Source organism: Syngnathoides biaculeatus, chromosome 20 (genome assembly GCF_019802595.1).
Source record: "Syngnathoides biaculeatus isolate LvHL_M chromosome 20, ASM1980259v1, whole genome shotgun sequence".
In the NCBI taxonomy this organism is placed as follows: domain Eukaryota; kingdom Metazoa; phylum Chordata; class Actinopteri; order Syngnathiformes; family Syngnathidae; genus Syngnathoides; species Syngnathoides biaculeatus.
In genome coordinates this window covers 1165811-1184314 of record NC_084659.1, presented here as the reverse complement: position 1 = coordinate 1184314, position 18504 = coordinate 1165811, and the positions used below count along the sequence as shown (strand labels likewise).

Genomic DNA, 18504 nt, shown 5'->3' with positions numbered 1-18504 from the left:
AAATAGTCTGCAAGTGCAATGTCAGTAAATTACGATTTTGGTATTAGGTAACAACTACAGACTCTGTTATAAGAACTCAAAAAGTTATTTTAAGGTATTGAGATTCCATCCCTAATCACACCTGCAGCGTAATCTGTGAGCATGTCCTCCCTGTGTCTGCGTGTGTGGAAACTTGCCTCCTGCCCATTGACAGTTGGGATAGGCTCCAGCACACCTTCGACCATCTTGCTGCCAAGAAAATGGATGGATGGATATATACGTGTAACACTTCCCAGTTACTATTTACGGCGATCCGCGCGTGCAACAGTCCACCCCCCACCCGCCGCCGCCGGTGGATCGCGAGAAGCTTTGCTGCATGAAAAGTACAACTTGGTGTTAAAGAAAAAAAGTCTGGCCACCTGCTATATATTTTCTACATCTAAACCATCTCCTCAGAAAAGCATCAAATCTCCGCGGTCCATTTCATGGGACTGTTATTGTTCATCGTTAGCACCACGTTGAATTCCGCCTCTGCGTGTTCTGCCTGAAACGCTTGAACTTTGTTATTTTTATTTTGTTTGCTCAATGGTTGGTATAGTAATATCACGGAGCATCAACTCGATTTGCTGGCTATCTGAACACAACACTTCCTGGTTACTATTTCCGGCGATCCGCGCGTACCCCCACCACCACCCCCGACCACTGCTGGTTTGTGAGAAGCTTTGCTGCTTGAAAAGAAGAACTTGGTGTTAAAAAAAAGTCTCTCCACCTGCTATATATTCTCTACATCTAAACCAACTCCTCAGAAAAACATCAAATCTCTCCGGTCCATTTCATGGGACTGTTATTGTTCATCATCAGCACCACATTGAATTCTACCTGGGTGTGTTCTGGCTCAAACGCTTGAACATTGTTATTTTTACTTTGTTTGCTCAATGCTCGGTATAGTAATAACACGGAGCATCAACTCGCTTTGCTAGCACTCAGAACACAACACTTGCTGGTTAGTATTTACAGCAATCCGCGTGTGTCCACCCACCCCCCACCGCCGCTGCTGCCGGTTGCTTGAGAGAGGCTTGCTGCTTGGGGTTAAAAAAAAAAAAAAAAAAAAAAAAAAATTAGGCCACGCCGGCTGTATATTCTCTCCATCTAAACCAACTCCTCACAACGGCATCAAACAAATCTCCGCAGTCCATGTAATGGGATTATTGTTCGTCGTTAGTGCTGCGCCCCCTCTCCCAAAAGTCAACTGGCGGCTGTGTCTATTCTGGCTCAAGCGCCCAGGCTTGAACATTGTACGTCATGCTACTTTTGTTTTGTTTGTTGTCTCAAAAATCGGCCACAAAATGCCAGATAGTGGACGTTCTCTGTTCGGTGAAACGTATCCACGAGCAGTGGGGGCCAGAACAGGAAGTACTGCAGGCGTGGCAAACGCTGATTGGCTGTCAGTTTTGCAGCTGGGCTCATTGGAATGTCTGAGCGAGAGAGGAATTTCGATAATACCTTTCCAATTTAGAGATGTTTCTCAGTGAAATCTGCAGATTACTCTGGCATTAAAAGAAACGCTGAACCCTCATCGACTAACTTTTAATGTGTGCTCCCATTCCTAATACTTTTGACAAAGTCTTCTTTTAAGGCTCACTCAAAATGATACACTTATTTTATGATCTATAGCTTTTAATTACTTAAACAACCTTTTATTTTTTTATAAATTTCAGTCCTATTTACTCCATATTACTTACTCTTGCTGTTTTATTATTATTATATCTTTTAATCGTTTTTACATTAAAAATCTCCATTTTATTCCCATCTATCCTTGTCATTCTTATAACATGAGTTGTCTCATTACTATCACTCAACCTCTTTAATGAATGAACGTTAATGACATGAATAACATCTGGCCGTAAAACCATCTTAAAAAATAGCTCATTGATGAACTCCTGCTTATTATAATAACAAATCCGTACGATCCTAACAAGGATTGTTAGATTTACTAAGTCAATCACACGTGCAATCGATTCATAGAGATGGAGCTGCTGTAAAAACGGAGCACTCACATTATCGTTTTACTCTGTACGGTTACTCAACAAGGATTAATAAGTGAGGGCAAATCGGATTGGCTCTGTAAAACCAAAGGCAGTTAGCACACCTAGGCGAATTCATCTCGACACCGGCTAAGAAAGCTACGACTGTCCCTTACGGCATTAGACCTGGCTAGGGAAAAAAGGGGAGGCTGAAGCCGTTTAACTGGAGAGTCGGTCAGGACATTTTTCCCGATTAGTCCTGCGGATAAGTGGAATCTGACAGTCATCAAATGGGGCCCGTAAATAAGAACATCATTCAAATTACAATGCATACAACAACTGAACCAACCTGCTTTGCGTAGGACAATTTGAGGCTGCAGATTGAACACAGCGTCCAGTAGTTGACGTTGTGGCTCCTCCTCCTTTTTTGGTCCACGAACTTCTTCCTTGTACTCTCCAGTCCTTCTTGCACACATTTTCACAACACTTTGTGCACTACATGAGAGGAATGAGAACACCAAGTGAAAATCAGACATCTAAATTCTATCAAGATTCAGATTTGGTTCATTGTGTGTTAAACAGTACATTAGTGAAAATGGGGAAACACCAAAAAGTCAACAAAAGGAAACCTGAAAAGATAGAGATGCAGTTTTTTTGACGCTGTGGCGACCCCTACTGGGAGAAGCTAAAAGGAAAAGAAGGAGAAGACTAGGAGAGACAGTTTGTGATGAAACAGACATTATTCACCTAAAGCACGTAGAATCCATCCATCCAATTTCTGCGCAGCTTATCCTCACAAAGGCCGCGGGGCTGCCAGAGACTATCCCAGTTATCTTCGCTTAGAAGGTGGGGTAAACCCTGAACTGGTCACCAGCCACTCGCAGGGCACATATAAACATACAACCATTCACACTCACATTCACACCTGTGGGCAATTTCGGGTCTTCAATTAACCTACCATACATGTTTTTAGACTTCATACCAATTGTACCAGCCGGTTTGGAATCTGACAATAATTAGCATTTCTTGCTGATCTACCAATCAGTTTTCATGTCATAACTCGCTTATCTGAACAATAACATGATTGATCGGCTCTGCAAAAGACATTTGTCATCTGCGTCTTGGACAGTATATCTGAATCCAAAACCCAGTTTATTTTTATGTAGTACTATTCATTTGACTTGACAAGATCAGGATCCACCAACACTTTTCCCCCTCCCTTTTTCTTTGATAAGACAGTTGGCGTGGGCCACCCTTGTTGTCGGATATGAGTGTATAAAGTCGCATTTGAGTTGACCAGATACAAGCCCACTGATCTTTAAAAAATATATGCAGTGGTATGGGAATACAAATTTTATTGCAGTAGTCTGACATAGTGCAATGGTGAAAGAGATCCTGATCTGCGCATTATGTGCCGTCTCTCATCTGCCTTGTCTCTCCCATCATTTGTTTTATAACTTTATTTGATATCAGATATTTACAGTACCCCATGGAAAAAAACTATATAAATACTACTATATAAAAATAAACTTACTTTTAGATTGAGATATATACTGTGCATGATGTCTTTATTGGACCCAATTTATGACATCATTGATCAGATCTGTGACATTACTGACACTAAAACCGAATAAATCATCATAAAGTGTCTTTCATATAGTTTTTTTTCATGTCTTTTGAATTTTTACTGTAAATATCTGACAGCCAATGTTAAAAAAAAAGACGACATGGAAGAGACGAGGTGGCAGACAGATGACACGTATTGTGCGGATTAGACAAGACAAATTTGCTCTTTGGCAACTGCACTGTGAGACTACTACAAAAAAAATCTTGTATTCCAATACTACCTTCGTCTGTTTTTTTTTTTTTTTTTTTACCATCATTAGGAATTACCTTCTCAACTCAAATGTGACTCATTACCATGGGCGTGACAACATGAGTGAATCGATCTGACTGGATAATAAAAAGATAATGGGAGGGAAAAAAACATGTTGGTGGTCATTGGTGCTGAGGACAAAGGTGGACATTCGTGTAAGTCTTGCTTAAGGTAAGTTCACATATTTTTATACTATACGACTTTCAAGCAGGCAACAAAATTTTACGTAGACTGGCAAACTATTGCTATAGCTCTTTCTAGCAGTTGTATGTAAACATGCTGCCGTTCTGTCACGACCCATCGGAACGGAGGTAGGACCCAAATGCAGGAGGACACTGGAGACACAGAGGTAATTCGGGATAAACGTTTATTAATCCAAGGTCGGAGATCAGGCAGGCAGTCAGGTGCAGTAGCGTTAGTTGAGACGTCGGGCGTAGAGAGCACCCCCCCCCTCCCCCCTCAACCTCAGTCTGGTGGCCATCCAGGCCACCAAACGCGAGGGGACCGGGTGGACAGGTCAGGAGGACGACCCAGACACCAAGCACTAGGATCCCCACGGAGCGATTCGGGTGGACGACCTCGGTGAGGAACCAAACAGCGAAGCAGGAACCAGACCGAGGCAGGCAACTGCTCCGGACGAGAACCTCCCACGCTGTGGTTGCGAGACGACCAGGGATTGGTCGCCACCGAGGCCTGGTCAGGAGGCAGCCGTGGATTGGTCACCAATGAGGTCAGGTCATGAAGCGGCTGGGAGCCATCAGGAGCGAAGAGGATGATGGAGAGAAGGACCAGAGCCATAAGCGCCACCATCACCATCACAGCCATCAAGAAGTCTCTCCAGCTCCGGGGTGGCTCAACAGAACTCCCCAGCTCCTGTCGCCGTCGAGACAGGAACGTGAGAAAGCGGCCGCGGACCGGTCACCACCGGTCCTCCTGGACAGGAACGTAAGAAGGCAGCGGCATCGCCATCGCCACCTCCTCCTGGACAGCAACAAGAGAAGGCGGCGCCATCACCACCTCCTCCTGGACAGCAACGTGAGAAGGCGGCAGCAGCGCTACCTCCTCCTGGACAGCAACATGAGAAGGCGGCAAAACCATCGCCACCTCCTCCTGGACAGTAACATGAGAAGGCGGCAGCACCATCGCCACCTCCTGGACGGGAATGTGAGAAGGCGGCGGCGCCATCGCCACCTCCTCCTGGACAGGAACATGGGAAGGTGGCAGCACCATCGGCACCTCCTGGACGGGAGTGTGAGAAGGTGGCAGCAGCGCCACCATCACCACCTCCTGGACGGGAACGTATGGGCGTGCCCGTCGCCGCAGGAACGGGGACGACCGCGGACCGGTTGCCGACGAAGCAGGAGCGTGGAGCGGCCGTGGGCCGGTCGCCACCGGGACTCCTGGGCACGGACGAGAGGCGGCTGCGGAGATGTTGCCACCTCCTGGACAGCAACATGAGGCGGCATCGGGTCGGTCTCCACTGCCACGTGAGCTTGCAGTGTTTCGTTGATACAGCAACGTGGGCGTGACACGGTGGCAGATCCGTTTCCACGGCGACATGAACGAGAGTAGGCAGAGAGTCAGTCGAAACTACGTGGGCGTGTCTCGGGAGCAGGTCAGTTCCAACTGCCGCGTGAGAAAAAGTCAGTCACGAGTCCATCGAAACTGCAACGTGGGCGTGTCGAGATGGCGAACCCGTTCCCACTGCAGCATGAATCTGTATCAGCAGCGAGTCAGTAGTAGTCGTGACGTCAGCGTAGCTCAGCTGGTTCTTCAATCCTTGCTGAACCTGGGCCGTGAGAGCCGCCCATTCGGTGCTCTGCCGCTCTATCTCCGCCCGCATTTTGCAGCAGAACACCTCGTGATTTGGCGGCTCCTCCTCCCTCTGGCTGGAAGCTTCGCCACCAGCTGCGGGTCTGCCAGTTTCACCGTTGCCGGCGAGGAGTGGGAGGACGAGGACGGCGTCTTTGTTGCCGCGCCGCGGGAGGCACAAGGGTGCGCCCAGCCTGGGCGTCTCCTCTAGCTGCCACGCGGAGGTCCTGGGTAGATGGCCAAGCGGGTTCCCACAAATGGGTTGGTGTACTCGGACCTACCGGGCGAAGACGCTTGGGTGCTGGAAACGCGGGGAGGTGAAGCGAACTGACTGGGATGAAAGATCGGGCGAAGAGATCCATAATCGAAATAATCGGAGTCGTACTCAGGCAGCCGATCATACAAATCAAGGTCCTCCTCATAGTCCGAAAAGTCAGAGTCCAGAAGAGTATGCGGTGCTGGACGTGTTGTGGTCAGGACGTATTCATAGCTTGGAGCATATGACACGGAAGTGGAGGACATCATGGAGCCTACCCGGATCGGACAGGCGTGGTCCTCCGGCAGACGGTCGACCTTGCGTCGGTCTCGGCGACGCGGGGTCTTTCCTGCTGTCACGACCCATCGGAACAGAGGTAGGACCCAAATGCAGGAGGACACTGGAGACGCAGAGGTAATTCGGGATAAACGTTTATTAATCCAAGGTTGGGGATTGGGCAGGCAGTCAGGTGCAGCAGCGGTAATTGGGATGTCGGGCGAAGAGAGCAGGTCTGTGGGCAGGAAGGAGTCGGTACACGGGAGATTGATCAAGGAAGGCAGAAGTGTCAAAGGAGTCAGGCTTACGGGGTTGGTTGGTGAACAGGCGGAGGTCGGTACACACGGGTTGACGATCAGGGATACGGGAGTACTCAAATGGGTCATGAAGCTCAACGATCTGGGCGAGCACCAGTCGTCATCGGGGTCCTATATATACACGGGATAATCTGCCCGCATGAGGCGCAGGTGTGTGCCGCTTGCGGACGGCGGCGGCTCATAAGAACGCAGCCCACAATGCTTCACTCAGACGCGTGTGACGACAACGCAGTAAAGCGCCCCGGCTCGGCGGTGTTGTTCATCGCGTACTGCGGCGGCTATGAACAACCCCCTAAAGCAGCACAGCTCGGCTCCATTGTAAGCCACCACGGCACTGAAAAAGAGCTACACCGGGCGGCTGCGAGAGCCGCGATGGCTCATCTCCGCCGCAGAAGTGGATTGGACGGGGAGGCAGTTTGGCCGTGATCGCATATCATCTGAATATGGCTCGAAACAATAGTGTAACATTGCCCCGGTAACTTCACTCGGTTGTGTGGTGTTTTCCCTTTCGAAAAGAGCTTCCGTGTCAGAAGGGGCTTGTTCGTCTCCCATACTATGGTGCACCGTGTGTTTTCATTGGCGAATGAGGATGCAGCCAATATGGCGACCACTTGGATGTCGTAGAATCACACTTTTGCAACTTTGCGCATGGATGCGATCTCCGCTCACATTTATTTTTTCGTATAGACATCGAAGTGAATAATGTTGTATGTATTTTTCATTACAATGTCTGTTTTAGACGATGTTTATAGGGATGACACTTGACCTTTATGGGTAAAAAGAGTAACTGTGGTGCGTTGGTTATACAGTGGGCCCTTCATTACACTGGGTCACATGTGACCCCATGGGTTCTCCAGGGTTAAGCACACTTAAGTGTCAGTCTTGTCAATCCTTACCAGTCGGTGGCGGAAAGAAGAAGACTTCACTTCAGGCTTGATTTCTGATGAGAGAAGTGTTGATGACAAACGTGTCTCTTTGTTAGCAAGCTAAACTATGTCGAGAAGCTTCAACGTGCACGAGACGACTCCAACCGGACACGAAGATTGCATGAAAGGTGTTTTGGTCTACTAAAGAAGTGATCAGAGGCGTTCCGCGTTGAGGATTCACAACATTCGGTGCAAATTCAGGAAGATTTACGGTAACCAACCGAGTCTCGTCCCGCATGGCGAGGAGGAAAAAGAAATACGTTGCGCCACAAATATGTAAGGCGAGAGATCACCGCTGCTGCCCCTTCAAGATAAAAGCTTTTCTATCGACTCCAGTTGGGGCTGCAGTAAGTCAATCCACAGCATTGTCAATGTCGAACACTTTCCAAAGAGGTTGAGGAATTCGCGTTCCCTGACCCCGACACAAACTCAGGCGGCGGTGGGTGAGAGAACTAAATAATCACCACAAGACCCTAACCCTATCAAGACGGTCTTGAAACGTTTATTTAAGATTGTGGTGGTCTACATAATTCATCCACGGGACCTCGAGTTAGGTTACGAGGTTCCACACGGACTGTTTTTGTCGTTACACTTCCGGTGTTAGAGTGTAAGAGAGTTCCCGCCGTAATGGGTTCAGGGTTGTCCTGTGGTCGCCACTCCGACTCCTTTTCTTCGGCGCTACAAGATAAACGTTTATTTATCTTTTTTGCCAGCTACCAATTAGCAGGAATTTCACTTATCGACTACTCCCCCAAAAAAAACTATCCATTGCTTGGTAATCTACGCCACATAATTTACAGATACATCAACATGAACCAACGACTTAAGTAATACTTTTAAATAATCGATTTAGTGCAGAATTGACATGACATCACAGTACAGTACAGTACGTGCCCAACCATCAACAATAACATATATCCAGTAACAGTATATCGACTTCTCTGAAGACTCTGAACAGACAGAATGAGAGACAGATGGATGCCAGCTCCCTCCCCGGATAAATGCAGAGGGACTTCGTCAGGAAAGGCATAAAAACTGTGCCAAACTAATGTAAGCGTTCATCCATTGGCTAACAACCAGTTCTGGGTGTACCCTAACTCCTGCCTGTTGACAGCTGGGATACGTTGCAGGTCCCGCGACCCTTGTGAGGATAAGCAGCTAAGAAAATTGATGGATTTTTGTGACATGACTGTGTTATTAAGAAATGTATTCGGTTATTGTAGAGTTAGGTACAAATTCACAGCGAGCCACTCGGATTTTGTCAAGATAACCACGACTTTGTGCCAACCGTCACCTTGTCAGACTGAACGCTTGTGTCCCACTCCCTGGTTAGCATTTGTCTCGAAAAAGGGGCAGCACCTCGTTCATTTTTAGATGGGTTACATCAAGGAAAAGAAGGAAAGCCCATTTATTAATCAGTCTTCAAAATCGAAAGGTTACTACACGTTAAATAGTGAAAGTTTTGGGTTCGTTTCAGAGATAGCCACGCTCCAACTGATGCTTTATTTGTTATGACGCCGAAAATGGGATCTTATTTTGAAAAGGGGCAGCTGGCTTGGCTTCAGTTGGCTGGAATGGGTGGTCTGTCGCTTTAAATATTACTGACACAGGGGATCCTGGGTAATGTCGCTTTCTTTTTCTTCATCTTCTCGCCCTACGGTAGGAGTTTCGTTCGGCTTGAGTAAATCTTGTACAGAATGTTGTGAATCCTCGACGCGGGACGCCCCTGATCACTATACTTTAATGGGCTAAAACATCATTGATGCAATCTTCCTGTCCGCTTGGAGTCGTTTCGTGCTCCTTGAACTTTCTCGGCAAAGCTTAGCTTGCTAACAATGAGACGCGTTTGTGATCCACTTCCCGCAGGAGAGAAATCAAGCCTGAAGTAAAGTCTTCTTTCCGCCACCGACTAGTACGGAATGACAAAAATGACACTTCAGTGTGCTTAAAAAAAACACACCAGCAACTAAAACCTGTCGGCTTTGTCCGGGAGTAAAATACTATTCTCAATTTTCTGAGTCGTTGTTGTTATCGTAACTTAGTCCTTAATCCGGCGGAGCTGTGGACGACTCCTTTAGTGCACAGTTCTGAGGACTGGGGTTCATCTCACCTTCCTCGCCAGTGTAGAGTTTACATGTTCTCTTTGTTCCCGTGTGGGTTTTCTCCTAAAACTAGGTTTAACACGATCAGAATTTTTGGTGGCGATCAGCGAGTTAAAAAAAAACGAGCCGATTATAAAATGAGGCAATGACAATATTTGAAATTATATGTTCATTTAAAACGAGCCGATTATAAAATGAGGCAATGACAATATTTGAAATTATATGTTCATTTACTACATATACTTGTGGATGTAATTGCTTAAAATATATACTTACCTTGGCCTCATAGTTTTGAGGTCTCGCCTGTGTGGAGTTTGCATGTTCTCCCCTTGCCTGCGTGGGTTTTCTCCGGGCACGTCAGTTTCCTCGTACATCCCAAAAACATGCAACATTATGTTGACACCCTAAACTGCTCTTAGGTGTAATTGTGATCATGATTGTTCTCTGTCTCCACAATCTCTGCGATTGCCTGGCAACCAGTTCAGGGTTGGTTCGGCTCCGGCACCCCATGACCCTCGTGAGGATAAATTGCTCAGAAACTGCATAGAGATAGATGGATGTTTTCAGGCTGGTAAAACCCTATTACACACTTTATAAACTTTTCTCAGACAGCTATTAACATGTTCTCACATTTCTGTTTTTTAAACACTCAAAGTTCAATGCTCTGTATTTGTTTTCAAGTACTACAATACTACAGTATTCTAGAATGAAACCAAAGATCAAAATAAGTTTGAGGCCAAAATAATTATTTGGGAAAAGGCCACTAAACATCACCAGTTTCCTCCTACTTCCCAAAAACATGCAACATTAATTAGACACTCTAAATCGCCCCAAGATGTCATTGTGAGGCCAGCTGTTTGTCTCCATGTGCCCTGTGATTGGCTGGTAACCAGTTCAGGTTGTACCCCACCTCCTGCCCCTTGACAGCTGGGATAGGCTCCAGCACTCTCACAACCCTCGTGAGGATAAGCGGTTAAGATAATGGATGGATAAATAATGCATCTTTGTTAATCTATGTATGCAATCTAATTATCTGTTTATCACAAACTGTCTCTCCGAGAGTAAAAGAGAAAAAAAAGAGTTGTCGTTTTTATCTTTTCCGATGCACAATTACGTTTTACTGTTTTCTTTTGTCAACTTTGATGCTTTGCATTTTCACTAAGGTGTAAAAAAAAAAAAAAAAAAAGGCTTGTGGCTTCGATATCTCTACCAACTCTAAAAATTCGTAGTGACACTAACATTTTTACACCACGTAATATGTAAGCGTGGTCTCCGTGGCCACGCATGCGAACTGCTGCGGAAGCACAGAAATAAGTCGACTGACAGCAGCCGCGTTAGGCGGCAGCGTGGCCGTGCCACTTCCTCGTGCGCTGCTGCTGCACCTCGTTGCATCCAGATTACGTTGTGTCTTTAAGTCTTTTCATGCCACTTGTTGCCAGATCGTTGTGTGTACAGGGAGTCCTCGGTCTACGACAGACATCCGTTCCAACACTCGCGACATAACCTGAATTTTTGCAGGTAGCCCTTGCGCTTGGTAAATTCCTCCTCAGCGTCTTTGCCTTTCTGCTCTTTCAAAGTTAGGAAAATACACCTTGCCTTTTCCCGTAATGAACATTAGGCTGATATTAAGCCTACGGTAATTCTGATAGTCAATCCATATCGTAAGTAATCTTTCCATCTCGACAACGATCGAAGAACGTTGCTTCATTTTTTGGTGATCACTGTTTCCATCATAGAAGGCAAAAACCCTTCATGTGCGCTAAAATACGGGCTTTGTCCTTAATAATGATCGCCACAGTTGACCAACTTTACCGATGTTCAGCGATGTTACTCATTTATCAGATTTTTTTTTTATTATTATTTTTTTCAAGATGTTAAGCTTTGTTTCCATGGTATTTACTTTTCTTTCAGCTGGGCCAGCATTGCTAAAAAAAAATTTTTGGGCCATAATGTGTTAAAAAGCCGTGCAAAAAAGGCAAACTATACTATGAGAGCACAAACACAGGGAATCAATATGCATGGGCTAAGCAGAAACACTATGGTGCTGGGGCCAAAATGGCGGATGAGACACGGGCGCTGTAAAGTTGAAACGTTTTAGGACGAGACAGGTCTCAGCTTCCTGCCCCTGCATCAGAAAATCAAGTTCATTTACCATTTCTGCTAATACTCCAGCGTTTCACAATGCGAGACACTATCATGAAATTTGAGCTCGTTATGCACAAGAGAACGTGAATTAACGGGAACTGACAATAAAATGGCGGGACCATGAGCTGGAGACAAAGATATTTTGGGAAAAAAAAAAAAAAAAAAACCTACCTACCAACCATAGTTCTGAAATGTAGGAAATCGAAACCACAACATTTTTGGGGGGGCCAAATTTACTATTTAACACACATCCAACTCTTAACTCTTGATACAATTAAAATGTCCGATTTTCACTTGGTGTTCTCATCCCTCTTATGTAGCGCAGAAAGTGTTATGAAAATGTGTGCAAGAACAACAGGAGAGTACAAGGAAAAAGTTCGTGGAGCAAAAAAGGAGGAGGAGCCACAACGTCAACTACTGGACGCTGTGTTCCATATGCAGCCTCGGATTGTTCTACGCAGAGCAGGTTGGTTCATTTGTTGTATGCATTGTAATTTGAATGATAGTCTCATTTATGGGCCCCGTTTGATGATGCATTTTACGTAACATTATGAACAGCTTAACTTCACCCGAAGTTAGATGGGGTAAGATCTGCTACTCCCACAAGCCTTGTGAGGATGCTTGTAAATGGACATATGTGTGTGTGTGTGTGTGTATATACACACCCATCCATTTTATTTGCCGCTTATTCTCACAAGTGTTGCGGGGAGTGCTGGAGGCTAACCGAGCTGTCAATGGGCCGGAGGCAGGCTATACCCTGAACTGGTTGCCATCCAATCACAGTGGGCAAAACAGCCGCATTCACAATCACACCTGGGGGCAATTTAGAGTGTCCAATTATTGCATGTTTTTGGGATGTGGGAGGAAACCGGAGTGCCTGGAGATAATCCACGCAGGCACGGGGAGAACATGCAAATTCTACACAGGCGGGTCTGGAATTGAACCCGGGACATGAGAAGTGTGAGGCCAACGCCTTACCAGCTGAGCCACCGTGACCTGTCACACTCACACACACACACACAAAAATCTGACCCAGAGCAAGTTAAAGTTCTCACTGACAATATTGTACTTGGGATTGAAGGGGAAATCCAGTGCTTTGCATGAACAATGTATCCAATAGGCAATGTAATATGTACTCTATATTGACAATGTGATGTTTAATCTTTTCAGAAGGTTTTTATCGACAATTACGAATTTTCAGGGGCGCTGCCTTTTTCGCAAGTCACCTAACTTACGTGTGCGGACCTGACGTGTAAGGTGCCGCACCAAAGGCTCGATTAAGTCATGTGACTCGCGAAAATGGCAGCGCCCCTGAAAATTCTTAACTGTCAATAAAAATCTTCTCAAGACACTATTAAATGAGAGAGGATTTAACATCACGTTGTCAAAGTAGAGTACATATTACATGACCTATTGGATACATTGTTCATGCAAAGCACTGGATTTCCCCTTTAAAATGAATGAATCAATGCTGTCAGTTCAACGTTTACAGCTATGCTACCCTGAGAATGCCCGATCTCGTCAGATTTCGAAAGCTAAGCGGGTTTGGCCTTTGTTCGTACTCGGATGGGAGACGACCTGCGAATACCAGGTGCTATAAGCTTCTCTCCCCAGGTAAATGCAGAGGGGTTGCGTCAGGAAGGGCATCCGGCGTAAAACTGTGCCAAACAAATATGCGTTCATCTAAGATGACACACTGTGGCGACCCCTAACAGGACAAGCCAAAAGGAAAAGAATAAGAAAAATGCTGTCGCTTCAACAAACCCACGATCATGTGGCAAAGTATGTGAGTATACCAGAAAGCTGGTGAAGCAAAAACTGTCCCTTTGCATTTGTGAATTCAATCAATGAGATAAGTTTAAAAATGCACCCTGGCATACCCCAATAGTAGATGGGAGCACATGCCAGGACACAAAATGCTAGTCCCCACCTCCCCTCATGTCTTCCCTCACCACATCCATAAACCTTCTCTTTGGTCTTCCTCTCGCTCTTTTGCCTGGGAGCTCCATCCTCAGCACCCTTCTACCAATATACTCACTCTCTCGCCTCTGAAGATGTCCAAACCATCGAAGTCTGCTCTCTCAAATCTTGTCTCCAAAACATCCAAATTTGGCTGTCCCTCTATAAGTTCATTTCTAATCCTATCCAACCTGCTCACTGCGAGCGAGAACCTCAACATCTTCATTTCTGCTACCTCCAGTTCTGCTTCCTGTTGTTTCTTCAGTGCCACCGTGTCTATTCCGTACATCATGGCCGGCCTCACTACTGTTTTGTAAACTTTGCCCTTCATCTGAGCAGAGACTCTTCTGTCACATAACACACCAGACACCTTTCGCCAGCTGTTCCAACCTGCTTGGACCCGTTTCTTCACTTCCTTACCACACTCACCATTGCTCTGGATAGTCATATATATCAAATTCAGGGAGGAAAATTATGTCTGCTATAAAACTGTGTAAGTTGGCCAAATGAGTTATATTAAAAGTAAACTAATGGAAATTGCAGTTGTAATTTGATTCTTTTAATAAACCATGAAACTTTCAATGATTATGTATCATACTGGTGTGTGGCCACAGTGAGCACTTCTGATGTTGCTCGCAGTGGTCCTCAGTGTGCTCATTGATCTTGTCTGTATGCCCAGACAGATGAAAAATTATAGGGTACAGTGGTCTCAACTATTTCACGCAAGGATATGTACACGGATTTAAGATTTTGGACGGAGCAGGACGCAATGTCAGAATTACAGCGAAATTTTGGCAAAAACGTTTGATGCCTCGCAAACTTCATATTGAAATCCAACAGGATAAAGTGGTTGAATCATACTACGCATGTAATTCAGGGTGAGTACTTTTTACTTGGAAAGATCACGAGTAATATCATTGTAGTCTTTATAAGTGAATGGGTGTATTCATTTGACTTGGCTCGTAATGGAACCCAGTACTCTGTCTTAAAAGTCTGATGTGATACAAATAGGCAAATAGACATTTCTTTTGCATGCAGTCATTTACGTATCACGAACCCGAATCGTCGGCATACAACATGACATACTTCATTCAGCAGGTCAGTGATACACTAACAAAGTGAAAGTTATTCTCCTGCAATGTATAAAGCACTGATAATAATTCAATCAAACTCAGAGAAGATACTTCTCCCTCACTTACCTTTGAACGTACAGCCTTGTGTTTGTTGATATTGTCCACATTTAATTGTACGTACCGTCTTCCACGAGCCTTACCCATCGTAGACACTTCAACTGTGTTTTAGGCTTTGGAAAATGAATCAACCGGGCCACTTTTAACCTAGCTGAATATCTTTCATCAGAATTGCACATTCCCCAAGTGCATTTGAGGACCGTTTTGTTCACAACATTAACTTTTCAAAGCACACGCGACTGATAAACCAGCATTGCTTGTAGGACAATACGGCAAGAGGGCCGTGTGAAGCCAGGGGTTAAGACAATGCGGCTATCTGATTGGCTATTCTTTTACAAGTGATTGAAAAGGTCGGAAAGGTCCATTGTTCTCAGTGTGGGAAAACTTTTCCTTGTAAAGGCAAATGCCACATGAGAAGACACGTGGGAGAGAAAACTTGCTTCCTCAGTTTTTAGTCAAGGATTCTTATTAATATTAGGACATGACGACAAGAAAGGCGTGTCAAACCAGGGGTTAAGACAATGCGGCTATCTGATTGGCTATTATTGTACGAGTGATTGACAGGACGGAAAGGTCCATTTTGAGTTACTGAGTAATAACACCCCATTTTCTCCTTCATATTGTGCAGTTGCAGTTAAATACTGTAAAGATATTAATTTAACCACTTTGTCTTTGCCTTTGGTCTTGCAGATGTCAGTGAGTATCTTCATCCAGAGCGGCAACAGCCAGTGTCCGGTCACATCAAAGAGGAGGATGAAGAGGTTCAGTGTATCAAAGAGGAGGAGGAAGAAGTCATACACATGAAAGAGGAAGAGCAGGAGGAAATCATCCAGGTTCCAGCCACTGGTGTCCTTTTGAAGAGTGAAGATGGTCAAAGTGAGGAGAGACGAGGGGCAGAGCCTCCAGAATCAGAATCAGGTTTACTGGCCAATTGTGTAAAAAGACACAGGGAATTTTTCTCCGGCAATCGGTGCAGCCCTGGTATGACATTCAGGCCAACCAGGAACAGCTCAAGTGATGGAGACCACTGTGGAGGGTCACAAACAGACGATAATGATGATGAACAATCGGATGGTGATATGACATGTCACACTACCAACAAATGCTGGAAATGTTCTTGGTGTAGGATAACTTTTGCTTCTATCAAAAATTTCAAACAACATGTGAAAATACACACAGATGAGAAGCCTTTTTCCTGCTCAGTGTGTGGCAAAAGATTTTCTTTGAAGGCAAATTTTAAAATACACACAAGAACACACACTGGTGAGAAACCTTTTTCATGTCCAGTTTGTGATAAAAGATTCACTCGGAAGGGATATTTAAAAATACACACAAGAACACACACTGGTGAGAAACCTTTTTCATGTCCAGTTTGTGATAAAAGATTCACTGAGAAGGAAAAATTAAAGATACACACAAGAACACATACTGGTGAGAAACGTTTTTCATGTCCAGTGTGTGATAAAAGGTTCACAGAGAAGGGAAATTTAAAAAGACACACAAGAACACACACTGGTGAAAAACCTTTTTCCTGCTCAGTTTGTGGTCAAAGATTTAATCAGAATGGAAGCTTAAAGTTACACACAAGAACACACACTGGTGAGAAACCGTTTTCCTGTTCAGTTTGTGGTCAAAGATTCACATGGAAAAAAGATTTAAAAAGACACACAAGAACACACACTGGTGAGAAACCGTTTTCCTGCTTAGTTTGTGGTCAAAGATTCACATGGAAAAGAGATTTAAAAAGACACACAAGAACACACCCTGGTGAGAAACGTTTTTCATGTCCTGTTTGTGATAAAAGATTCACTGAGAAGAGAAAATTAAAAATACACTCAAGAACACACACTGGTGAGAAACCTTTTTCATGTCCAGTTTGTCATAAAAGATTCACTGAGAAGGGAAATTTAAAAAGACACACAAGAACACACACTGGTGAGAAACCTTTTTCATGTCCAGTTTGTGATAAAAGATTCACTGAGAAGGGACATTTAAAAAGACACACAAGAACACACACTGGTGAGAAATCTTTTTCCTGCTCAGATGTGGCCAAAGATTCTCTGTGAATGAAAGTTTAAAAAGACTTAAGAACACACAAGTAAGAAACTATTGCTCGCTCACTTAGGTCAAACATTCTCTTCTAAGTGCAGTAAAAACCAAGAAGTAGCCCCACCACACACAGACACCACCACCTTCCCATCCACACCCCAGGAATTTTCATGTATGTGTATCTGGGTACCAGAATGAGTGAAACATGTGAATAGTATTTATACTTTACATATTGGAGACTAAGATTACAACAGTAGATGCTTTTACTCAAATCTTTGTCAGGTTTATCACCTGACTTCTGGAATAAAGTGCACAAAATCCAACGACAAGAAGAGTCTGTCTCATGAGGAGAACATGAGAGACTAGACAGTAACAATCTCCAACCCCGTTCTGAACCAGCGTCTCGTGTTTTTTTTTTTTTTTTTTTTTAATTTTAGTTGTTTTCCAATTGTTTCAAAATGTATTTTTCATTTTCATGAGCATGCATGCATTTGGCCCAATGTTTTAGTGATGTCAATGTCAAATAAGTGAAGCATTGATTCAAGCACTGGAAAGGATGAATTTTGGTGGTAAAATGGGTTTGTGATCCTGAATAAAATACAGTAAGGCAGACTCCTTCTGCTTGTACATTAAATCCATTTTCCCCATTAAAAGAATTAAAATGTATTTTTTTTCCATTGGAAACCCTCCAAAAATAAAAGGACCGTACTATCGAGCAAAACATGGCTCAAGCAACAAGACTGAAGTGAAAAACAAATTAGGGCACTGAGGAGGATCACAAGCGGACGGCCTCTTAACTCCACTATCACATATTGATGACATTAAGCCGCTCTCCTCACTCTGATGATGTGATTTAAAAGTCAGAAAGTGATTTGTCACACCGACAACAATCAATGTTAATGTTCTCTGTGGGAAAATATTTGCTTGTAAAAGCAAACAACAACAAAAAAAAAAACACTGGAGAGAAACCTTTTCCTGCTTAGTTTGAAATTCTTGAAGTACTGAGGATTTGCATGTGATGTCATGAGACCACATGCATTTGTTTTTGCAGCCATATTGGTTGGAAAGTTTCTGCAGAAAAATCCAGAGACGCTAGCCTAGGTTTTGGTTGTTATTGTATGCTTTGTTTTCTTTCTTTTACTATTTCTACATAATGGAGAGCACAAGTGAATGCTGTAATGAATTTTCCTTGTCTGACAACACCAAACATTGGGATCAGCTGTCAAAGGCCCGTTATGTGGACATACAGACTACTGACAGAGAAGTTTTCTTCTGTTATGAGTGCTGCCAATAATCTAAACATCCGGACATATACGACTATATTATACATAATCCTTCCCCATACAGCGGTATGGAATTAAAAGCCTACAAATTATTCACCGTTCAAGTTTATGGTCACCTTTATACAAGAAGCTGGATCTTTTGTTCTCACTGTCACTATAGATTATTTTTACACACTTATGTGTTCCACTGTCTTGATTCCAGGTTGAAGATAGATCCGCATATAATAGTTACAATTTTCATTGTCACAAACCCCAAACTTGCTGTAATAATGACAACACTTAATTACATATAGATTTGTATGCTAAATCC

At 44.2% G+C, this 18504-nt stretch overlaps 2 protein-coding genes across 21 annotated transcripts in view; one reads left to right on the top strand and one right to left on the bottom strand.

Annotated features, from left to right (window-relative positions):
* LOC133493822 (gastrula zinc finger protein XlCGF52.1-like) overlaps nucleotides 1-7761 on the bottom strand; it is a 24491-nt gene extending 16730 nt beyond the window's left edge. For 2 of the 3 annotated variants that reach the window (XM_061807722.1, XM_061807720.1), the window contains exons 1-2: nucleotides 2751-3162; nucleotides 2353-2498 (exon numbers count right to left, since the gene is read on the bottom strand). In XM_061807722.1, the coding sequence (XP_061663706.1) occupies nucleotides 2353-2498; nucleotides 2751-2770 (166 nt within the window). In that variant the 5' untranslated portion in view covers nucleotides 2771-3162. Of the gene's footprint in view, nucleotides 1-2352; nucleotides 2499-2750; nucleotides 3163-7436 lie in introns of those variants that run through there. The other variant, XM_061807721.1, reaches the window with a different exon arrangement.
* Nucleotides 3968-18504, top strand: LOC133493811 (oocyte zinc finger protein XlCOF6.1-like). 18 transcript variants are annotated; one of them, XM_061807671.1, is made up of 5 exons: nucleotides 8104-8516; nucleotides 12034-12179; nucleotides 13328-13495; nucleotides 14352-14550; nucleotides 15553-18502. In XM_061807671.1, exon 5 carries the CDS (start codon nucleotides 15663-15665, stop codon nucleotides 16926-16928), a length of 1266 nt encoding a protein of 421 aa, XP_061663655.1. In that variant the 5' UTR covers nucleotides 8104-8516; nucleotides 12034-12179; nucleotides 13328-13495; nucleotides 14352-14550; nucleotides 15553-15662; the 3' UTR covers nucleotides 16929-18502. The 18 variants fall into 18 exon arrangements, with proteins under 18 accessions (XP_061663642.1, XP_061663655.1, XP_061663657.1 ...); XM_061807673.1 differs by having other exon boundaries at nucleotides 13328-13499; XM_061807661.1 differs by lacking the exons at nucleotides 8104-8516; nucleotides 13328-13495 and adding exons at nucleotides 9115-9125; nucleotides 10049-10139 and having other exon boundaries at nucleotides 14513-14550; nucleotides 15553-18504.

Bases quoted from the DNA above. Each gene is read 5' to 3' on its own strand.
- LOC133493811 (XM_061807657.1), top strand. From the start codon at position 9,090: ATGTCGCTTTCTTTTTCTTCATCTTCTCGCCCTACG. The intron at 9,126-12,033 runs GTAGGAGTTTCG...CCTCTTATGTAG, and splicing joins CTTCATCTTCTCGCCCTACG to CGCAGAAAGTGTTATGAAAA. The intron at 12,180-14,512 runs GTTGGTTCATTT...GAAATCCAACAG, and splicing joins GATTGTTCTACGCAGAGCAG to GATAAAGTGGTTGAATCATA.